The 17,937-nt window shown below is 40.8% G+C and overlaps 1 protein-coding gene across 1 annotated transcript in view; it reads right to left on the minus strand.

Moving 5' to 3' along the window:
- The window catches only part of prkd1 (protein kinase D1), a 58,584-nt gene that overhangs the window by 14,310 nt on the left and 26,337 nt on the right, over positions 1-17,937 (minus strand). The window contains exons 13-19 of the mRNA XM_015403158.1: positions 16,585-16,637; positions 13,222-13,294; positions 11,660-11,766; positions 8,186-8,347; positions 6,382-6,480; positions 5,919-6,079; positions 5,637-5,743 (exon numbers count right to left, since the gene is read on the minus strand). Coding sequence (XP_015258644.1) covers positions 5,637-5,743; positions 5,919-6,079; positions 6,382-6,480; positions 8,186-8,347; positions 11,660-11,766; positions 13,222-13,294; positions 16,585-16,637 — 762 coding nt within the window. The remainder of the gene's footprint in view (positions 1-5,636; positions 5,744-5,918; positions 6,080-6,381; positions 6,481-8,185; positions 8,348-11,659; positions 11,767-13,221; positions 13,295-16,584; positions 16,638-17,937) is intronic.

The raw sequence follows: 17,937 nt of genomic DNA on the forward strand, positions 1-17,937 counted from the left end.
TGTAAGGAGTAGAAGTAAAAAGTCGCCATAAAAATAAGTAGTAAAGTAAAGTAAAAATGTCAGAAAAATCTACTGGAGTACAGTAACGAAGTATTGTACTTTGTTACTTCCCATCTCTGGATACTTGTGTGAAAATGTAATGAGTAGAAGTCAGAAGTAGGAAGAAAAATAAGTAATGGATAGATACCTAAAACGTGTACTTAAGTACAGTAATAAAGTATTTGTACTTCGTTACTTGACACCTCTGTCCATAAGTATATTTCAGAGATAGCGGGGATTGGACTACAAACTGCCCTGAACTCTTTATACTAGGGAATCCTAGTTTAATCCTTTTTTTATATTCTTTTTTCCTGATGTGGCAGTCACTTGGTATTGCTATGGCAACCACAACGGCTTTCCTCTGCTTTTTGTCCACCACCATAATATCCGGGTAGTTTGCCATTACCATTTTGGTCCGTCTGTATCTGGAAGTCCAACAGGATGTTGGCTCGGTCATTCTCTACCATCTTTGGAGGTGTTTCCCACTTTGACCTTAGGGTTTTCAGCCACTTGGTTATGGTCCTCCATGACCGGTCCAACTGACCCAGGTGTCGCCCTCCTGTCAGCTGGCCAGGCTCAGACACAACTCCTTTTAGTTACTCAGATCAAACTGGCTTCATAAAAGGAAGGCACGCACCTATGTATGTAGATTAATAAATCTAATAAGACTATTTCTACAGTGATAACATTACAACCAACATATTATCACTAGATGCAAAAAAATAAAGTGTTTAATAGAGTTCACTGTATTTGTTTGCATCTCTAAGGAAGTTCTGCTTTGGTATTAGCCTCATAAATTGGTCAAAAGTACTTTACAGCTCCCCAACACCAGGAACATGGAATATTTAGGGGAGTAAGTAGCTTAACAGGACAAAGACGCCTCAGTGGCCTAAATGTTTTAACTGTACTAAATGCTGAACATTGAATAGCAGTTGTTAGCCTCCTGGAAGCAATGCTTCATACAGAGCTGAAATGTCATAGTTCTGCCTGTATTAGAAATCTAGTCACATTCAAAAGTTAAAAACTGAGGAACATTCGTTACCATCAAGAATGATCATCTTGATCATCTGGCTGTAAATGTAAATAATGCCTGACATTGGAAATGTCTTTAGATCCATCTAACACTGCAGTCACACTGTGAATGGGGTCCAAATCCGCTCTCTTAATGGTGATGACAAATGTGTTTCTCAGGTCCCTCCAGATGTTTTCCTAAATTTGAAGAGCTCCATCTTAAAATCTATTTTCTGAATCCAAAGGCTATGAATGTTTAGAATATAACTGGACTCCGTTGGATAAAGAAGTAAAAATAATGTGTCAATAATTACATTTCTGCCCCTCTGGTAAAAGCATATTTATTGTTGTCATACAAGTCTATGACAGGTTAATAAAGTTTTATGACTACTACCTCACAGGACATCAAAGGAATAGTAGGTGTTTTATTACTGTCAATAAACTATAAGGTAAAAATTGTGTGTATTGCTTTTAAAAAACGGCCTGTTTCCCCAAATGCTCATTTGACCAGATGTTCATTGTCAAAGCAGGATGACATCATCACTGCAATTAGCCATTGAATGTTGGCAGGCACTAAGATTCTCTTACAACTTCTTTAAGATTGATTTGGCGATCTCTTTGTTACAACATGATAATACTGTCAATGCAATTTAAAAAATGAATAAATTAAGGTAAAGTAATTTAGAGACAGAATCAGAACATCAAAGAAACCACCTCAAAATGTCAAAATGTTTGATCTCTTCTTCCAGCGACTTCTTCAGTCTGAGGAGTACGCCCGCCAACGGGGGGGACAACAGGGTCAGTTGTCCCGGACCCAGGGCAGAGGGGGGGCCCCGAATAAGACCACTACATCTTTTGCCACAAATATTATTTTTTAAAGATGATCAAGGAAATTGGAGCTTTGTTCTTAAGTTTAAAAAAATATTTTTCTTTTATTAATTGGCCATAGATTATCCACTGCAGTATTGGGAAGTACCCAGTATCAGTTATCGTCTGATCGCTGCGCTGGTGGCTCCGCTGTCTGAAATCAATCTGGTGTTGGCGACACTGATGACGTAGACCTAGTTATATTTAATTACAAATATGATTTATCCCCCCTGCTCTCAGGTAAAACACTCATCAACAGAGAGGCTTGAGCTAAAACCGAAACTGAAGAGGGTGGAATGGTTCTCTAACCACAGCGCTAATGAGGATCTGAAAATGCATTCATGAGTTGTGACGTACTGTTGGGGGGACTGGAGGCTGACGAAGATTTTCTATTGTGAATTAAATATAAAAAATTTGTTTATTTCTTGCTTCCAGATAAGGTTACTTAAATGTAAATGTTTAAAACATTTTTGTTCTTGCCTAAAATGTAACATTTTACGTGAGACTGTGATGATCTGCCCTGATAGCTGACCTTAACTGTTCATGCCTTTCTCCTGCCTAACTCTGCCTGGTCTCCAATTATCTCTAATCTCATCCACCTGCATCTGTTCCTTTATATTGGGCCCAGGTCCAGCTATCGGGGCCAGATAATTGTTTGCTGTTTGCTTTATTCCCTGTTAGATGTCTTCGGGTTCTGTTTTCATAAGTTATATTAAGTCCAAGGTTCATGTCCCCGTTCCACTGCATCTGTGCGTGTTCGTTTGGGCACGCTTCTCGGCCCATCTGACTCAGAACCCGCCTTCACGCTCTGAGGGTTACTGGAAGCCTGGATCCCTCTGTTCCTGTTTGGGTAGGAACCTCTGATAGGCGGAGAACTCCTGGATCCCTGAACTGTTCCTGCCTGATCTGCTCCCCCCCTGACCTGCTACCTGCATGTTGTCCAGGGCTGCAGCATCAGGGACACTCAGAGCCGCATCTCGCTGGCAGTGCATCGGCTGATCCTGCCTATGATTGAGAGGATGGACTGATCTGCTAAACCATGTAAGTGACTCACTTGGAGAATCATCTCCTGTCAGATGATTGTGGTCACTTGCTTGTGTTTCTCCCTCCAGAATGTCAGTGATTGGGCGGTGCCTCCTGCAGTCGCTGCAAGTCTGCAGATCCACATCAGCTCTGTGCTTCTGTTCTGTCGGTTTTTCTGTTAATAAACATTTTGAACTTCCCAACTGGCCTTCTCACCTTCTGTCCACCTGTTCCGTTTGTAATAAACCTCCTTGATAATCAAAGCTGGATGCTCACATACAAGATAATCATAATGCCTAAATTAATCCTGAAAATACAGATAATACAGTTTCTGTTAGGTCCTTACAATAGAAACACATCCATCTTTCCAATGTAACATCCTTAAAATACAAATGTAGAAAAACAATAGAAAGAAAACAGAGAAACAAAAACTATGAGTAATTTTTGGTAACTGAATCCTTTGATGGTAGCAAGTTAAAAAGCTGCTGTCCACGGTAGGAAGGCTCTATGCAGCATTTAGAGCTCTGCTGAGAGCTGGTTTCAAGCAGAGTCAAAGTGCAACCAATATTTCTTTCTGTGTCTTTGGTAACCCTGTACATAAAGGATTATTAACTTCGAACCTTACTCTCTTAGGTTATGCCGCAAAGATTTTTACAATAGGCCAACAGCGGGCATTTTTCAGTAGTCAACAGTAGCCCAGGATTTTACTACTTTGTGAGTACAACAAATGTTTGCTTTATTTTCTTAAGCATATTTAAAGAAGAGCATTAAAAACATGGGTCAAAGAGTAACAGGCAAAGGTTTTTTTTTCTTCTTCTTTTTAGTTTGTTTAGCTTTTCAAAGTAATTCTATCTGATGCTGGTGCTCCAGAACACAATGGCTGAAGAGATCACCCAATGATATCAGAGGCATCCCAGGATTTCTGGAGATGACAGGACTGTCTTGTACTTAAAGTCAGAGGAGTACAGAGTAAAAAGGAATGGAGAGAGTACTTTACTGTACTGTGGCTAACAGTGCATCCTAGTTTGTAACCTTAAAAGAACCTTGCATGGCTTCTTCAGCTTCATGTGAAAAAAAGAATGTGATTTGACTTCCAAAGAGGAGGTCTTACTTCAGAGATATACGAGTCCTTGACATTTTATTTCATAAAATAAATCTGAAGTTTAGTTTTCTCTGGTACAGCAGCTGAGAAACTGATGGATAGCAGGCAGTGTAGCAGAGAGTTAGACATGATTAAAATCACCAATCATTGCCACAAACGTATCTGGCAGTTGTGTCTATGGCTTAGTAACAACATAACTGATTATGTCAAATGCAGTGTCGGCAACAGCAGAAGGTGGAATGTAAATGGTTACTAAGAGAGGACTTGTAAACTCTCTGGGGAAACAATATGGTCATAAAACCAACTGCCATCATTTCGATATCTGGGCTGAAGAGACATCTTCATAGTTAAATATTCTGGATGACGCTATCTGTTGTTCACAACACTGTCAAACCATCTCCCTTTAGTTTTCCAGGCTTCTTTAAAACGTTGCCTTCTTGTATGGTCAGAAAAACTGGCAGAGAGGTGTTTAATTCCAAGAGGGAGCCTCCACTCTGGGATCCTCAGCAAAACCTTGAAAACCTGATTGCTCGTCGGACACCGCACAATCTCAGCCCACTGCTCCCCAAGGGGATGGGTTCAATGCAGAGGTACATTTCTCCAATGTGAGATGAGTAAGTTTAATTTATAAAAAAATATTGAGACTTCATCCTGAAGCCATATTTCATTAAAAGTTTCTGCATTTTTAATATTCTGGCTTGGTCCTTGCTTCTAATGTTTTCTAATGATCTCACACTATAATGATTAATAGAAGAGATGACTTAAATTTCCCTTTGGGCCCCTCCCGAGTAGAAGAGGACAAAGCCTCCTCCCACCAAGGAGAAATACTACCCCCAATCATCAGACGTCATTAAGACGTTGGTTTGTTAGGCTAAATCTGGTCAGTCCATCATAGTCCTGATTTAGTCCAGATATACTTGTTAAAAATTAGGCTTTGTTTGGTCGGTCTTATTTTGTCTCAGTTGAGCCCTATAAAAGACTGAAAACAATCTGAAAATTACGGCTTTTCACCCTTCACTTTTCAACTAAATGTAGACGTTGTTTGGGTGTAAATCATGCCATCTTTTCAGTGTCTTTTCAACCAATATTTTGCTTGGGCGGTAAGTCTTCCGAACCTTCTAAGGTTCCATAGATCAGGTCCGATCTATCCATTACCCAATATTCTTTCCACTGGCCCTAATGGTTATCCCTGCCGGTGGTTGGCCAGTTTTTGGAACGACCCATGAGAAGGAACCCGACCACCAAGTACCAGCTGATGAACACCAACATGAAGCCTGACTCCAAGCTGAGGTCCTAGTTCTACCATAGCAGGTGACATTGTTTTCCTTATTCATTGTTCATTATAGGGCTGATGTACCAAGTGAAGTCATTTGACTCAACATTTTAGCTGCTATAAGGGCTTTCTGAATCCCTCTTTTTCTAATCTGTCACCCATCACCTATTTACCCTATTTGGGGTAGCCCCAGACAACATAGTTCCTTATTTCAAGGATGTATTACTGACCTTTAATAGTGTTCAGGTATTTTTTTAAACTCCTCCTTAGAAAATGTTTTGCGATATGATCGCTTTGTGCCTACCACTAAAGATGACATACCTTCCTGCGAGACTTTCTTCCATGGATGGGGAGGGTACATGAAGGCTGCATTCTGGATCTGATCGTTAATATCTTCATCTTCATTAAAAGGGAATGTTCCACTGAGACTGAAGAAAAACAGTTCCATAGGTTAGATGACAGAATAAGACTATTCAGATTATATCAATCTCCAATTTCCTCTTTAAGAAACTGAACACAAAAGTAGAAATGAGAAATGGAAATTTCAAAAGCAACAAGCATGATCTTCTAAAGCAAAAATGTGTTATCTCTGAGATTCCCTACCTGACATAAATGATGACTCCCACTGACCACATATCCAAAGAACGGTTATAACCTTTGTTTCTCAGGACTTCAGGAGCAAGGTATGCTGGCGTGCCAACCACTGAGCGCCGAAATGACTTCTCACCGATGATTCGAGCAAATCCAAAGTCACAAAGCTTTACCTGCAGCAGGAAGAGGAGAGAAGGCAGTCTTACAAAATCAATCTGGCAAATGCTAGTCCCTTTTTTGAACCATGGTGATGTGTAATAACTTACTATAATCTTAGTTTTCAGGGCAAAATTACATACATTCACAGTGAGTATAAATGATCATTAGGGGCTTCTAACATTGCCTGTGAGCCTTATCTTTAGTATTAAAGCCATCAATAATATTTGACCAATTCTGATTGAATTTTTGACCAATCTTCAAAAATGGAGAAGATCATTTACATCACAGTACACACATATGTACAAACAAAGTTTACCTGAGGGAATGAGTCTGCAGAAGCCAGTAACACATTTTCTGGCTTTAGATCACAGTGGACAATATTCTTGAAGTGGAGATGACGCAGAGCCACTAGTATCTAACGATAAAGAAGAATAGCACCTTTATATTCACATCGTAGGGATTACATTTAAAAACTAAATCACTCTGAGGGTACTTCAGAGTGATTTAGTTTACAGTTTTTGCAGCTATTACATTTTTTTTTCATTATATTTACCAGGCATATTGAATTAAAAACTGCAGGAACCATTCTGTTTTGGACATATTTTTAATTATGTCAAATGTTCTTTTCCTTTTACCATAAGAATATGTGGGAACAGCTCTTTAAATGCAAATATTTGAATTAGGTAAAGGTTGTGTTTTTATATTGAACTTTAAATGCTTGTGAACTGTTTAGACAGACAGACAGATTAGACAGACTATTAATTATTCACAATTACAGTGTTTTAAATGAAATAAAGCAATGTTCCAATAGATTACTTTGTGCCATTGAATCTGAAACCATGCTAATCTACTTTTAGGATAAGCAGCCCAACTTTGCTGGAAAAGTGGCTGTTTCCTACTGTTAAGAAGCCCTGAGCTAAAAACCCAACTTCCCTGTTGCTGGTTCCGACCGTTGCTTTTAATGAATAAGGATGCTGCAATCTGCCCATCGAGTGACAAAAAATAACATCCGGTTTCATCCTGGCCAGACCTTTCAAACCAAGGTGTATTTCTGCGCGTTGTTGAAGCGGTTCTGATTCCTGAACTTGGCTATCGAGCTGCTGCCCTGCCCCTGTCTGTTGCTGCTGCACCCTGACTGTGCGCTCAATGTGACTGTGATTGGTAAAAATTACGATTCTACAAAGTCTTGTGTTGCTGTGTGCTGGACTCAGTCTGGGTTCTTCGCTGGTACAGCTACCTGAAACGTTGAACTGCAGAACCTTTACAGACGGGGCCCCGATACTGCCCTAAAATGGTGGCATCGGTATCGGCGAGTACCAACCAATAGGGCACTGATACCATTTTGAGAGCCAGAAGTTTCTTCAACTATTGTCACCCATTCCTGGTAGGCAATAAAAAGTTCTACTGGATTCACTTTGTATTAGATTTTTTCCTGCTTCACAAAGGTAGGCAGCAGCTTGACATGAAGCCATGATGGCAATTATTTTACATTATTATGTTATCGGTATCGGCCGATACTGCACAGCCAGGTACCAGGTATCGGTATCGGGGCCAAAACATGGCATCGGCGCAACACTACCCTTGACTGGAAAGTAAATAAAAGATCTATAATCTCTTATTATACTTAATAAATTCATAAGCAAACTGGTAAAATTACAAAACATGAATAACATACGTAGAAAGAAAAAAATATGTATTGTGAGACAAAATATTTGTATTTCAAATACTTTTCCTTTTTTCCTCCCACTCCGTTGATGTGGCCTTCAGAACCTGGGAAGGCAAAGAACTTAGCTGAAGTCTGTATTGCAATTTTTAGAGCTACGTTGACACTTGGACCAATGTTACTGTACTCTATTATTTATAGAGGAACAGTTTTTTTTTTTTTTTTATTCAGAAGAGAAACCAAAATACTGTTGCTATATGGCACATTTGGTTAGAAAGCTCAGTGGGTTCAGGGTTGCTTTTGGTCTATAAGCCCCATAATGTAGCCTAAGTACGCTTAGATAAATAATACTCAAAGCGCCAAACTTTATTTCATTTTTATTTAAACAAAGTTCAAAAGGCTTAGGACTTCTGATTTTGGTATATCAGTAACAAAATTACAGTGAGAAAAGTATTACCTGTGTGACTAGGAACTTCGTGATTCTTTCCGGCAACCGACCTTTCTCACTTGACAGGATCATCTCAAGCATGTCTCCGTGAAGCTTCTCCATCACCACAAACACTCGCTCTGGTGTCTCAAACATGCACTCCAGGTTTACCACACCTGGGTGGTGCAAACTCTGAGAATAAAAAAGATAAATGAGATCCTTTATGAAATAATCTCATTATTCTGTTAACCCATGTCATAATAATATTAACCAGGACCACAAAAAAATAATGCAGTCACCATCACACCTGCTTCATTTTATTGGTTAAAAGTTTTATCTTTGCTTCTCATTTTTAGAAATCCTCCTTTCTGTGAAAAAGTATTCCTATAGAAGTGTAAACAGCACATGAACATTAGTTATAGCACGATTCCTTCCACCTTATACTTAGTGTGTTTATTCTAATTGCCTGATCCTGACTAGTTTCTGCTCCTGGACTTCTGAGTTTGCCTGCCCATGTTCTGATCTGTTTGCTCTACCTGTCTTCAGACTTCCTTTTGATTCTGCCTGCTAATGACCTTGGTTCTGTCTCCTGTCGCTGGCTTGGATTTCCCTTTGGAACCTCTTCGGATTTCTGATCTTCTGGCCTGGACTTCTGCTTCCTCATTGACATCGGCTTTAGATTCCCCTTCCAGATACTTCTGCTCTTCCTCGTCTGCTGGCTTCTACTCATCGGTCTGCTCTGGACACTTTTGGCTTCTACTCCTGCAACTGTCTGGGTGGCTTCCGCCGCATGCTGTGGGAACTCATCCAACTGGATTCCACTCCCTCCTCTTGGCTCGGACTGAACTTAAAAACTCACGTTCGCTATCGTTCCCCATCAGAGTTGGTGTGTTTCTACCTCTGCAGTCATTTAGTCCAAGCTGACGAATCAAAGATCCCTGAGAAGTAAATAAATGCTTTTTTATAGATCACTTGAATCTGCCTGAATTCTGCATCCAAAGTTCTGAGACCTGACAGAATTTGGCCAAAACATGGACCCATTGTCAGACAGACAGTGATGTGCAGGCAGGTGCAATCAGGCTTCTCCTGCTTCCACAACTGCGCTCACTTCAGCTTCCATGTCTACATTACCGGTTGCTAGGTCAATCAGTCATGAAGTGCATCTGTCTTCCCCAGAGTTGTTTAGGGGTGATTCTGAACAGTGTCTGGCTTTACTGACTCAGTGTGAGATTCACTTCGAACTTCAGACCTCCGCATTTCACTCTGGTAGGGCTAAAGTGGCTTATGTAATCTCTCTGTTAGTGGGCAAGGCTAAGCTATGGGGAACATCAGAGTGGCAAGACAATCCTAGCCTGTGTAATTCATACATTGCTTTTTCACATGAATGAATCCGAGTTTTCTGCCCAGTTCTCCCCAGCAGGGAGGCTTCAAGAGGACTCCTTTCTTTAAACCGGACTGTGTCGAAGTATATAATCAACTTCCACCTGCTGGCATCAGAGAGCCCCTAGAACGAGGAAGTTCTCATGGATGTGTTCATCACTGGACTTAATGAAAGGATCATGGATGAACACTCAAACCTTGATTACCCTCGGTCACTTAAGCAGCTTGAGGATCTAGGAACTCGGATCGATCTCCACCTCCTTGAATGGCATAGAGAGCGGAGAGCCCAACTATCAGCTAATCCTCGCTCAGCTGCTCCTTCCGACCTGGGGCTAATGAGATGTTGTCTGACTTGCTTCAAACTAAAGCAGCTGGGACGCACCCGACTTTCCAGGGAGTAGAGGGATCAATGTTTCAAGCTGAAGCTGTGCCTCTACTGAGGCGGAGAGGGACACCGGGTAAGATTGTGTCCAGTAAAAGGACAGGCTCAGTAGGAGGAGGGAGAATCCTGCTGAGCCAACCCAGACTGTCTGCCCAGAATTTCTTCTCCCTGTAACATTATCAGTCCAATCTGTTAGTCCTAACTTGTCAGTATTCATGGTCTCTGGAGCCGATACCATGTTTATGGATCGGGACTTTGCCAGACAACTTGGCACTAAGTCTTTTCCTTCACTGGACTCTCACAAGGTTTTAGCCTTGGATTGCCATCAGTTGAATAGATCCTCTCCAATGACTAAAACGGTTGAGCTTGAGGTGGATGGGAATCATGTTGAACAGTTATCCTTTCTAATCATTGATTCACTTCAGGTTCCTGTTATTTTAGGCTTAACCTGGTAAACGAAGCATAACCCACAGACTGATTGGCAGAAAGTGGAGGTTTTGGGCTGGGCTACTTCCTGTTTATGTTCCTGTGTACGCTCAGCAAGATTAAAATTGGAATGAAATGGAAGGAATTTTTGGGTTTTGTGGTTTCTCCTGATCAGATCTCTATGGACCATACGAAGGTGCGTGTAGTTACCGACTGGCCGGGTCCTAAGGATAAGGAACAACTGCAGAGGTTCCTAGGGTTTGCTAATTTCTACAGGAGATGAATCAGAAACTACTGTCAGGTAGCTGTGCTCCTTTATGATCCTTACTTCTGTTAAGCTAAAGTTTTGTTGGAATGATCAGGCGGATTGAGCCTTCCAAAGACTCTGTTCACCTTTCTCCCAATCCTTAGAAACAATTTATTGTTGAGGTAGAGGCATCCAGAGGTTGGGGGTGGTTCTCAGTGAGGAGGCTAAGGACGGGAAAATTCATCCATGTGCTTTCTTTTCAAAGAGACTTTCAAGTGCAGAAAGGAACTATGATTTTCTCATCATAGTAGCTTCATCGGTCTGTTCCTGTTTGGCTGTGACTCCATCCTGGAGAGAAATATCTACTGTGCTGTTGCCATCAACACCTTTGTTTCTAGATGTTGGAGCTTGCTGACTGAATTTCAAACATCTTTGGTTTTCTCCCAACCTTAAGATTTCTGATCGGGAGGTAGTTGTGAGAGGCTGATCACCCCTCATTATCCCCTGTACACTGCACGACACACATCGCAGGATCAGGCTGAAAGTTGGCCCGATCTAAGCATTCTCGCATGACTGGAGAATCGACCTGAAAAGGGCAAAATTCATACAGTGTATGCCCGGCTTTACCGCGACCAATTGTATGTGCTCTCTTTGGTCCTCTGACATGGGAACTGGGTCGGAGCTCGTCTGCCTGGCTGTTTGTTTCCTGGATGGTGCTGCCTGTGAAGCTGGTTGACAGTTGTCTTTTGTATCTTTGCTTCTTTCTGTATGTCTGCTTCTATCTCCTTGAACTCCAGACGGCCTCAGCAGATGGCCGCTCACACTGAGCCTGGTTTTGCTGATGGTTTCGTTGCTCTTAAGCGGGAGTTTTTCCTGTCCATGTCACTACAAGCATGCTTGGTGTGAGGGATTGCTTTCAAGTACATAAGTCGATGCAACCAGCTGGTGTTCCTTAGAAAAGATTGAACCGATCTGACAATGATCTGGTTAAAATGTCCCTGTACAGTGCCTTAAGATGACATGTGTTGTGAAATGATGCTATATAAATGTCTCTTATTTGTGAGCTTACCTGTAAAATGGCCACTTCGTTGCGCAGCTGGCTTTCCTGCTTAGTAGGGAAGCGAAGTTTATCAATTATCTTGATGGCAACATCTCGACCAGACTTCCGATGTTTACCTGCAAGGAACGTACCAACAACTGTTAAAATAAATAAATTAACCATTAAAAACAATTGGAACACTTCAAATTTATCTAAAAAATAATTAAGTTGGCTACTATTTCAGGACGTGTGTCATGTTTAATTTTAGTGGCTTCAACTTTGGCCAATGTAGCATAATGCAGGGAACACATGAAATTGGCTCCAATCAAGCGCTGTCCACTGGGTATGGCATGGCGTTGCAAAATGGAGTGATAGCCTTCCTTATTCAGAATCCCTTTTACCCTGTACAAATCTCCCACCTTACCAGCACCAAAGCAACCCCAGACCATCACACTACCTCCACCATGCTTAACAGATGGCGTCAGGCATTCTTCCAGCATCTTTTCATTTGTTCTGCGTCTCACAAACGTTCTTCTTTGTGATCCAAACACCTCAAACTTGGATTCATCCGTCCACAACACTTTTTTCCAGTCTTCCTCTGTCCAATGTCTGTGTTCTTTTGCCCATCTTAATCTTTTTCTTTTATTAGCCAGTCTCAGATATGGCTTTTTCTTTGCCACTCTGCCTTGAATCCTGCAGCCGCCTCCTCACTGTAGATGTTGACACTGGCGGGTACTATTTAATAAAGATGCCAGCTGGGGACCTGTGAGGCGTCTGTTTCTCAAACTAGAGACTCTAATGTTCTTATCTTCTTGCTCAGTTGTGCAACGCAGCCTCCCACTTCTTTTTCTACCCTGGGTAGAGCCGGTTTGTGCTGTCCTCATAAGGGAGAAGCTAGCTGAATTTGAGTAGCTGTAGGTCCATCAGCCCCCACCATTAGAGCGTCCCCACCAACTTTTATTGCAAGGTTACACCCTTCGGCCATCGTAAGGGGGTCGTGGGCAAATCGCTCAATGCGCAAACAAGGATTCTTAATCTTCTTCTGTGATGAAAAACACAGGCAGGGCTGTGAGTGAAATGGAGTTCTTTCTGTAAAACTGGCAAAGTGTAGTAGCCATGCCTCAGCCATGTCTTTGTCGAAATACGTTGTCGCCTTTTCTTTTAGGGCTTTCAGCAAAAAATAGCATAAATTGCCAAGGCAGTGCGTTTCACTGTAGTGAGCTTTATATTCTTCTTCTACTCGTTTGGCTTCCGGATAGACGAATCCAAGTAGCCATCTCACTGCGGAGCTGAGTCCCACCTGGTTTTTAGACTCACAGTGTGAGCGGGTAGATTGCATCAGAGCGTCGGGCCGCACAGAGTGAGAACATAAATTGTGAGCTGTGTATTCACACCGTAAGACGAAATCGCAGGGTTTTGTCTTACAGTGTGAGCTGTAGCTGCGCTCAACGATTGAAAATATCAACAGTGTACGCCCGGCTTAACACATTGTCCCTTTAAGCTTGCCTTAGTTGCAGTAGAAAAAAATAATAATAAATAGGCATATATATCACTTATATATTGCCGGGGTTCTGATAACACCAGAATCTTACCTCCATACACAATACCAAACTGTCCAGAGCCAAGAACCTCATCTGGAAAAATCTGATAAATCGAATTTATGTCCTGGAGATCAAGAAAAAAAAATAGGATTAGTACCATACAGAACACATAATTAAAAACATATTAATATAAAGCAATAAAATAACTTTCTATTGATGTTGGAGTATGTACCTTTAAGAAGCTGCATAAAACTAAAGGATCCATCAAAAAGGTCTGACTGCAGGTGGTTTTGCATGGTTAAAATATTCAAAGCAAGGACCTCCAACTTAATATAAAAGACTTCAAGTAAATGGAAGAGCTCTACAAGTAAAATGAAACATTTCTAAAGACTACAATAATTAGAGAGTGAAAACTAACACTAAAAAAGAAAACAAGAAACTCAGAGAACCCCAAAAAAAGAGAAAAAAAAAAAAGAACAAAAATTTTTTTTGTCTAATTGTGCGATCGTGTCTCTCCGATACTTTTTTAACGGTGGTTTTCTTGAGAAAACGAGTGTGTCAGGACTCCTGTTTTCTGTCTGTGTTTTCTGTGTTTGTCTCCTTTCATCCACCAGGAGGCGCCTGGTTCTGGTCCGCCTCCTCACACAGCTGCGGATGGTTTCCTCGTTAAACGGAGTGTTCTTAAGCTGCTGGCTGCCACTACTTCAACAAGTGTTTGCCAGTTTTGGGTACTCTAGCCAAGCTGAGTTTGCTAAGTCAAGCTGAGTTTTTGTCAACCTGAGTTTAACTTTGTTTTTGTCTTTGCCTCTTGGCAGGAAGTTGTCCTGCTTACCGGATCTCTCGGACCTTCACACCCTGGAAGGACACAACAACTTCCCTGGAAACATGAGTTGGCAACCAAAACCTCTTCTCCAAGTTTTCACGAGTCAAATTCCCCACTGAGCCTGAACTAACCGCTGTGTCTTCCGATCACTTTGCAGTTCCGGTTAAGCAGTGTTCAGAGCAACACTTCTCCCCCTGTTTACCTCTTCAATAAAACCCGGTAAAACTTTTACCTGGTCTCTCTGTTTGGTTTTCTGCATTTTTGGGTCAGAACTTTGAAACATCATGACAGAGTTAATTTTCTCATTATCTGAAGATAAAGTTAGCCATTTTCTCTTCATAACGAGATGATTGTCGTGTGTTAAAACTGATTACATCCTTCAATACCACAATAGTGGGAGAGGATTTATAAGTATAAGTCATGGCAGCCTATGTGTGATTCTGTAAATAATCCTGTGTTTAATTATTAGGTAAGACAACATTACTGGTTTGATGATTCATAAGCAATTAGACCTATGCCTCTGCCACCTTAGCACCGGGTGTTTTCTGAACAGCCCCGGTGTTACACCTATAAGATGCATTAACCCCAGATTAAAGTCCAGATTAAAGATTTTCATTAAAAAAGTCAGATTTGTTTCTACTGTATTCCATGCAATCCAATCATCCACCACCACCTGACAATGAGTGAAAAGAAAAAGGAAACAGAAAAACAGATTACCGCGACTGCACAACTACGGGCCCCGCAGGCATGGATGGGCTGGGAATCCAGGGCCAGCCTCATTCATTACTCATACAGGTTAATCATCTCGTTATCTCAAGAAATCAATAACTGTTTTCTCACGGTAACAAAATAATTATCTTGTTATCTTGAGAAAACAATTAATTGTTTAACAGTGATAACAAGGTGGTTCTCAAGAAGGCAAAGGGAAATTTTAAAAGTCGAGTATGACTGCTCTCGGCTTCCGTAAGGTTGTTTAGGGATAGATACAACTTTTTTTTACTTTGGGCCAACTGTTGGGAGAATGATTGGAGTCTAAGTCTCTTACCGCTGTAGACATGCATAGATGTTAACAAATAAAGAAAAAGTGATTAAAATAAAGATAATTGGATAAAATCAGAAAGGAATTCAAGAACGGGTCGGTGCTGAAAGCCAGCAGTCTGCCTCCCACAGTATTACAACAGACTATCAGAGATCAATAACAGCTTTGAGTCTGAAACTAGAAAATATTTCCTACTTGCTCTCTTCATAATGATTCTCATTTTTATCCCATGTTCACAGAAAGCCTATTATAACACCTCAGGCAAAGAGGACAGGAATACAATATTATAAATCTCTTCCTCCTCCTCATAGTTTGTGGTCTAATTACCATCATCTCTATGGAAACCATGTAGCTGAGTGAGTAATCACAGTAATCTCCATTTAACGTGCTTGATACTTGCTCACCTTGGAGATGGCAGGGTGTATGTCTGCATGGAAACATGACAAGATGTTCTTGGCAGCCTTAAGCTTTGTGGGAATCTTTACAGTATATATATCTATGTCACATACATCAAACCTACACAAACTGACACAATCCCAAAATCTGCATATGCAAACATCTGAAAAGTGTCAGGGAAAGCAAAAAGGCATCATTGATTTAAACAGAAAGCACCGTAACCTTGCAAACCCTTGTATGCATACGTGTGTGTGTCTACACATTTATGTTAGAGCCTTTTCTGGTGTTTTTTTTTTTTTTTTTTTTGGGGGGGGGGGGGGGGGTACATTTATGAAGCAGTAATTGTTTTTTAACAGTGCACCAGCCACAGTTGTGGGTTCCAATTTGAAAAAATAAAAGTTCAATTGACAACTAACCTCTAGAGCAGCAATGCACCTGAGTTACTGCATTTCTCCCATTATCATTAAAAGAATAGAAACTAAACAGTAACTTAAGAGAAGTCACGTTAAAGACTTTCTGAAAGCTCTTTCTAGTAGTTGTTCATGAATATTTGTGATGATATTTATCATCCAGGCTTTAATCAGACACAAAGCAGACGTCTGTCTGACACATCTGCACAAAGCTCCGTTTTTAGAAAGCGGTGTCCAGCTACAAACTGCTGGGGGCATTTTCAAACATCCAGCTGATATGCCGAGTAGTTCCTAGAACCAAATGTGGGGGCGTGCAGCATGACACACGGCTGCTCTCTGTAGCTGTAAGCTGGGTGAAGAGGAGCTCAGCGGCTCTGCTACCTAGTCTATACAACAACAGCAGACAATGCTGCAGTACTCTGGTGTATTCATATATATGTTCAAATCAATGGACTATTGACCTCAGGGCTCGGGGGGGAAAGATTGACAAACAGAACATATTTACCTCCATGAGGAAGGAAACTGAGATTTCTCATATTAAGTCAGTTATTCCCTAACATTAACATAGATTAACTACATAAATTAGATGTCATAAGAACGGCAATGTAGAAAATAAAAACACACACAAAAAAAGAATATTACTGTTATAACTTTCAGCAGTAGATTCTACACTAGTGGCACAGACTGTCATTCAGATCATGTTACCGCAGATATTACACCTAAATGAACATAACATGTTTTCTTACCACATTCTCCTGGATCTGGCAGTTGGAGACAGAAATACTGATTGATATTTCCTCTGTTGATCAGAAAAAAAAGAGGATCAGACAGAAAAAATAGCAACGAAACATTTTTACACTCACAAGTACTTTTTTGTAACAACAGATCACTATCACTCAAAACAATTTGTAGGATTAATAAAGTGGGAGGAAAACCTAGGCACACAAAATCTCTGTCAGTTGAAATCCTAAAACATCTCCTGTTCTTTCTCATGTTCTTAATCAGGAATCTGATGTTAATTCAGTATTTACATTTGGTTCAAACATTTGAAACCTGTAGACAGTGGTTACTTTATTCAGACAAGCAACCACAGTATGGTTCTTTGGAAGCATTAGTCATGATCAGCTTGACGTCACTGAAGCCTGAAATATCTCTGATGGGCTTTGAGTGGGCATCGTCAGTCTAAGGAGAGCTAAGACCCTGCAGTGGGATTCAGCTTGAACAGAAACAGTTATAACCAAGCAGGAAATGTGTCAAGAGTCTTTTACCAGGACAACATGAATTACATTTGAGTAATTTCTTTCCAAACAAAAGGTCTGAAGCAATCAGTGCTAACTTACAGTAGAAGCCATTAAAAATGTCTCCACTTTCCTAGACGGGCCCTTGGCTGGTCTTTTTTTAACATCAATTTTATTACTGAAATATTCATTCTGTCATGATTTGTGGAAATTAAGATCTGAAGAGAAGTGTCATCATCTGGTCAGACCCTGTAATTCAGTGAAAGAGTGAAATAAATATGCAAAAGGGGGTCACTCCATTGGCTGGACGCTTGCAGCCATTCAGCTGCTGTTTGTGTGGAAGGGCCATTTTGAATGGCTGCTGCTCAATGCAATCAGATGACAATTTCTTGAATCGTATTTTCTTGTGCATCAAATTGTAATTTTGATTTTGTCTTTATAGTAAAACCTCAACAGAATATAAAAGGTCCTCCAACTTGGAATAACGGTTGAATTCCCGTCAAAAGTAAAACAAAAATGTTCAATCAACCACATACAGTCAAGCAAATATTATAATACAGGTTCAGTGCAATCAAGAAACTTGGAGGGAAGTTGGCTGATAATCGGAGGCCATTCAGCTGCTGGGTCTGCACCTTGAGCCAATGGTTCAAAATGAACCATAAGCTCCACAAAACCTTCCTTGACCTGGAGTTATGATTGATGGAGTCCTCCAACTCAAAAGATCCACCTGCGGTGTAACTGACCACCCCTCTATTTTCTCATTATACTATAATGTATAGCCAAGGACCAGCCAAGGAATATATATTCCTTGGCTGGTCCTTGGGTGGTCCTTGGCTGTTCCTTAGCTGGTCCTTTGGCTGG

The sequence above is a fragment of the Cyprinodon variegatus genome, unplaced genomic scaffold (assembly GCF_000732505.1).
Source record: "Cyprinodon variegatus isolate N-32 unplaced genomic scaffold, C_variegatus-1.0 Scaffold1451, whole genome shotgun sequence".
In the NCBI taxonomy this organism is placed as follows: Eukaryota; Metazoa; Chordata; class Actinopteri; order Cyprinodontiformes; family Cyprinodontidae; genus Cyprinodon; species Cyprinodon variegatus.